The following is a 3883-nucleotide window of genomic DNA, read 5'->3' on the forward strand; positions in this document are numbered from 1 at the left end:
GTGCAAAAGCATGGCGGCGCTCAGGGCCCCGCCCTGATCCCAGGATGCACCGGGGAGTAGGTCCGGCCTTTCGGGTGGTCAGGAAGATGGCGGCCTCTGGGGCGGAGCCGCAGGTCCTGGTACAATACTTGGTGTTACGAAAGGATCTATCACAAGCTCCGTTCTCCTGGCCGGCGGGCGCACTCATAGCGCAGGCTTGTCACGCGGCCACCGCGGCCTTGCACACTTACCGCGACCACCCGCACACAGCCGCTTACCTCCAAGAGCTTGGGCGCATGCGCAAAGTGGTCCTTGAGGTGAGGCAACCGGGCGGAGGGGGAGGTGCTTAGACGTCGAGGGCGGAAGTGGGTGTGGTCTTCGGTCCGAAGGCGTAGGTGCGGGGAGTGGGTGCGGCAGGAGTTGGGATGATCGTTAACATTTAGACTGGAGCTATTTCCCTGGAGGTGCACCCTTGGGAAGGGCCTGACTGTGTGAAGAGTGAACAGCAGTCCTCCGCCCCCTTCTGGGCTCGCGGTAAAGTGGTGGCTCCTGTGTCCCCGCTGTTCCGCCTGTGCACTGGCCAACTTTTTAAAGCCGTACCCCAAAGTGCTGTCATCCAGCAAAACCGAGCCCGAAGAGACGGAGCGAGCTCCTTTCGCCGTGGGGACAGTCCAAAGTGAAGTCAAACTGAGTATTTACCTGGGTAGGACGCCAAATTATTTGAAAATAAATACTAAAAACCTTAGCATAAATTGAACCTAGCTTCAGATAGACCAGGCACCAGGGGTGTAAATCGGTACACCTTTTAAAATAGCAGTCAGGTTCTGTTTGCAGATGACCAAACAAATCTCACCCTTACCCTTTGACTCTCTCTCCTGCTGCTAGAGATGTAGCCTAAGAAAATAATCAGATGCACCCAAAGAGCTTTGCACAAGGATATTCATGGGGGCCCTTATGTTTTTGAAGCATATTTAGTGGTCTGGAAGAGTGCTCATGATGCGAAGCTAACTGAACTATATATACATAATTATCCAGACTTTGAAAGGAAAAACTAAAGAAATATATCTACATATTAAGTAGTGCATGGTGAGATTTTGGTTATTTCCTAATGCTTATCTGTATTTTTAAAATTTTCTACCTTAAGCACATATTTTATAATAAGGAAAAACGGCTTTAAAGTAATTAAGCCAGAACTCAGGTGGAGGGGTGGAGTAATCCCTTCATGGGTAACTGGCAAAGACAGATTATCTTTCAAGAGAAAAATTGCTGCTGGATAGTGAAACATCAAGCGGTAACCTGTAGGAAAAATGCCTTGAGAATCTGTAGGCAGAACAGAAGCCGCTGGCTTTTCGCTTAGATTTTCTTCCTAGTAAGAGGTCTCAAGAAATCAGGTCAGACTCCTCTTGTTGCAGGTGAAACTCTCTGAAGCCTACAGGGATTAAGTGACTCCCCTGAGTTTAAAAGAGGGTCTCATGATTCTTAGTTAGTCATGACTCAAGAAAGGGACTTAGGAGTCGCTGCTGATTACATTGAGGTGCTGCTGTAGTCAGAAGGGCCAATAAAATGTAAGAAAATACCAGGATTAACTACATTTATTGAGTGCTTAGTGTGTGCCAGGCACAGGTCTGAGCCTAATTTCATTGATCCCCACTAGGAAGCATTATTCCTGTTTTATAAAGGGACAAAGAGGCCAGCGAAGTCACCTAAGTTATCCACGATCACACAGTCAGCAAAAGTTTGGAGTCCAGTAGTCTGATTCCAGAGACTCACTGTATCTCACTATACTATGCTGCTGTCCGAGGCTGAAGAAGCTGATGAGTCCTCCAGCAGAGCTCTGCCAGAAGGACTCAGAAGGTTAAGAGTAGCAATACTGGCATTCTCTAATTTATTAAAACAAGCCTCTGATTATCTTAGTGGCTTCTGCCTTCATAGGTAAGAGATAAACTTTATGCAAAATAACACAAAAATAATAATTTTCTGAGTGATCGTTTTAATACTTCCTGGAATGGGATTCAGCATGGGTGAATTGGCAGTAAGGATGACCCAGAAACGATTTCAAAAGGATGTTAGAGAATATTGTACTCTCCCTTTAATAAGCAAGTGGGAGCCATCCCAGCAGAAGGACAACCCCTCTAGGTTTCAGTGAGGTAGAGTGGGAGGGGTGGAGGGAAGTGGAAGTGGATGTGCTTTTAGAAATCCTTCCACTAGGGGCTGGGCACGGTAACTCACGCCTGTAGTCCTAGCACTTTGGGAGGCCTAGGCGGGTGGATCACTTGAGGTCAAGAGTTCCAGACCAGCCTGGGCAACATGGTGAAACCCCGTCTCTACTAAAAATACAAAAATTAGCCAGGCGTGGTGGTGTGCGCCTGTAATCCCAGCTACTCGAGAGGCTGAGGCAGGAGAATTGCTTGAACTCGGGAGCCAGGGGCTGCAGTGAGCTGATATCGTGGCACTGCACTCTAGCCCGGGCGACAGAGCAAGACTCTGTCTCAAAAGAAAAAAACAAAAAACAAAAAAAAACTTCCACTAGGCAGCTCTTAAAGTCAGAGGCACTTAAAATTATGGGCGCCAGCCATAGGAGAGCTGGCAAATGTGTAGAGCAGAATTACACGTTACACATGCGTATGTTGGGCAGACAACATCTCACAAGGGAAGATACAAATCTCCATTTTCTAAACTGGAATATGAAGCCTCTCTCCCCTCCCCAGTGCACCAAGGAATGACATCGTTGCTCTGCAGCTCCCTCCTTGGTAAAGCTGTTACTCCACTTTCAGTTAAGAGGACTCCGGAAACCTTTTTTGGCCTTTTGACACTTCCTAAGTGGGCTATTCAGTTTGTGTTCTGTGTTCTTCTCCTTTAGGCCCCAGATGAGACCACCCTAAAGGAGCTGGCCGAGACCCTGCAACAGAAGAACATTGACCACATGCTGTGGCTTGAGCAACCAGAGAATATCACCACTTGTATTGCTCTTCGGCCCTACCCCAAGGAAGAAGTGGGCCAGTATTTGAAGAAGTTCCGATTGTTCAAGTAACTGCTGCCTTGATGCGTTTGAATACCAGCTGGATCCAACAGCAGGCCACCCATTCCAAAGTATCATGTGCTCCTTGCAGTGTCAGCTTGCTCCCGTCTTTCAGTTGTGACAGTTTCTTGAGGGTTAAGCACATGTTCATATTAAAGTTGTCATTAATAACTACTTCCTCTTATTAATAAGTTCAAGTGGGGAAGGTGGGAGAGCAGTATTGTCTGGAGATCATTGCTCAAATAGAAGATTTGGTTAGACTCTCCTATGGGGGTCAAGGAAACTCCCTTCCAGTCACCCGGGTTTGAAACTTTGCTTTTGAATTCCTTCTTATTCACATCCAGTTATCATATTTCATTGAATCTAAGACAACATCAACTTTAAGATGCGGTAATATTTTATGTATTGTTAAAAAAAATGCCGGCAAATTAAACACTTGTATTTCAATAACAAAGATGTTAGAATTTGCCCAGCGTGGTGGCTGACGTCTGTTAATCCCAGGGTTTTGGGAAGCCAAGGCAGGGGGATCGCTTGAGCCCATGAGTTCAAGGTTACAGTCAGTTCTAATCATGCCACCGCACTCCAGCCTGGGCAACAGAGTGTCTCTATAAAGGTTAATAAAAAGTTAAAATTTCTGTGTGTCTATATATATATGTACATACATACAGATTTATTAGATCGATGAAATCTGTCAAGTACTACAGCTGTTTTCTTGTCATTTCAGTCCCGCTGCCCTGTGTCAGCCTCTCATTTTGCTCACTGGCGTGTCCCACCGTCTGTTTACCTCCAGTGTGACGCTCCAATCCAGCAGCCGCTCTGCCACCAGATAGGACGACTGAACACCTACCTGTGTAGTCTAGGCTCCTCCCTGCCTGTGGAGTAATC

The 3883-nt window shown here is 46.7% G+C and overlaps 1 protein-coding gene across 1 annotated transcript; it reads left to right on the forward strand.

The window, feature by feature from the left end:
* Positions 1-44: 44 nt before the first annotated feature.
* PTRHD1 (peptidyl-tRNA hydrolase domain containing 1) lies at positions 45-3633 on the forward strand. Its single transcript, XM_002812228.5, has 2 exons — positions 45-296; positions 2840-3633. Exons 1-2 carry the CDS (start codon positions 45-47, stop codon positions 3008-3010), a joined length of 423 nt encoding a protein of 140 aa, XP_002812274.2. The 3' UTR covers positions 3011-3633.
* Positions 3634-3883: the final 250 nt, after the last annotated feature.

This window comes from Pongo abelii, chromosome 12, assembly GCF_028885655.2.
Source record: "Pongo abelii isolate AG06213 chromosome 12, NHGRI_mPonAbe1-v2.0_pri, whole genome shotgun sequence".
Taxonomy (NCBI): Eukaryota; Metazoa; Chordata; class Mammalia; order Primates; family Hominidae; genus Pongo; species Pongo abelii.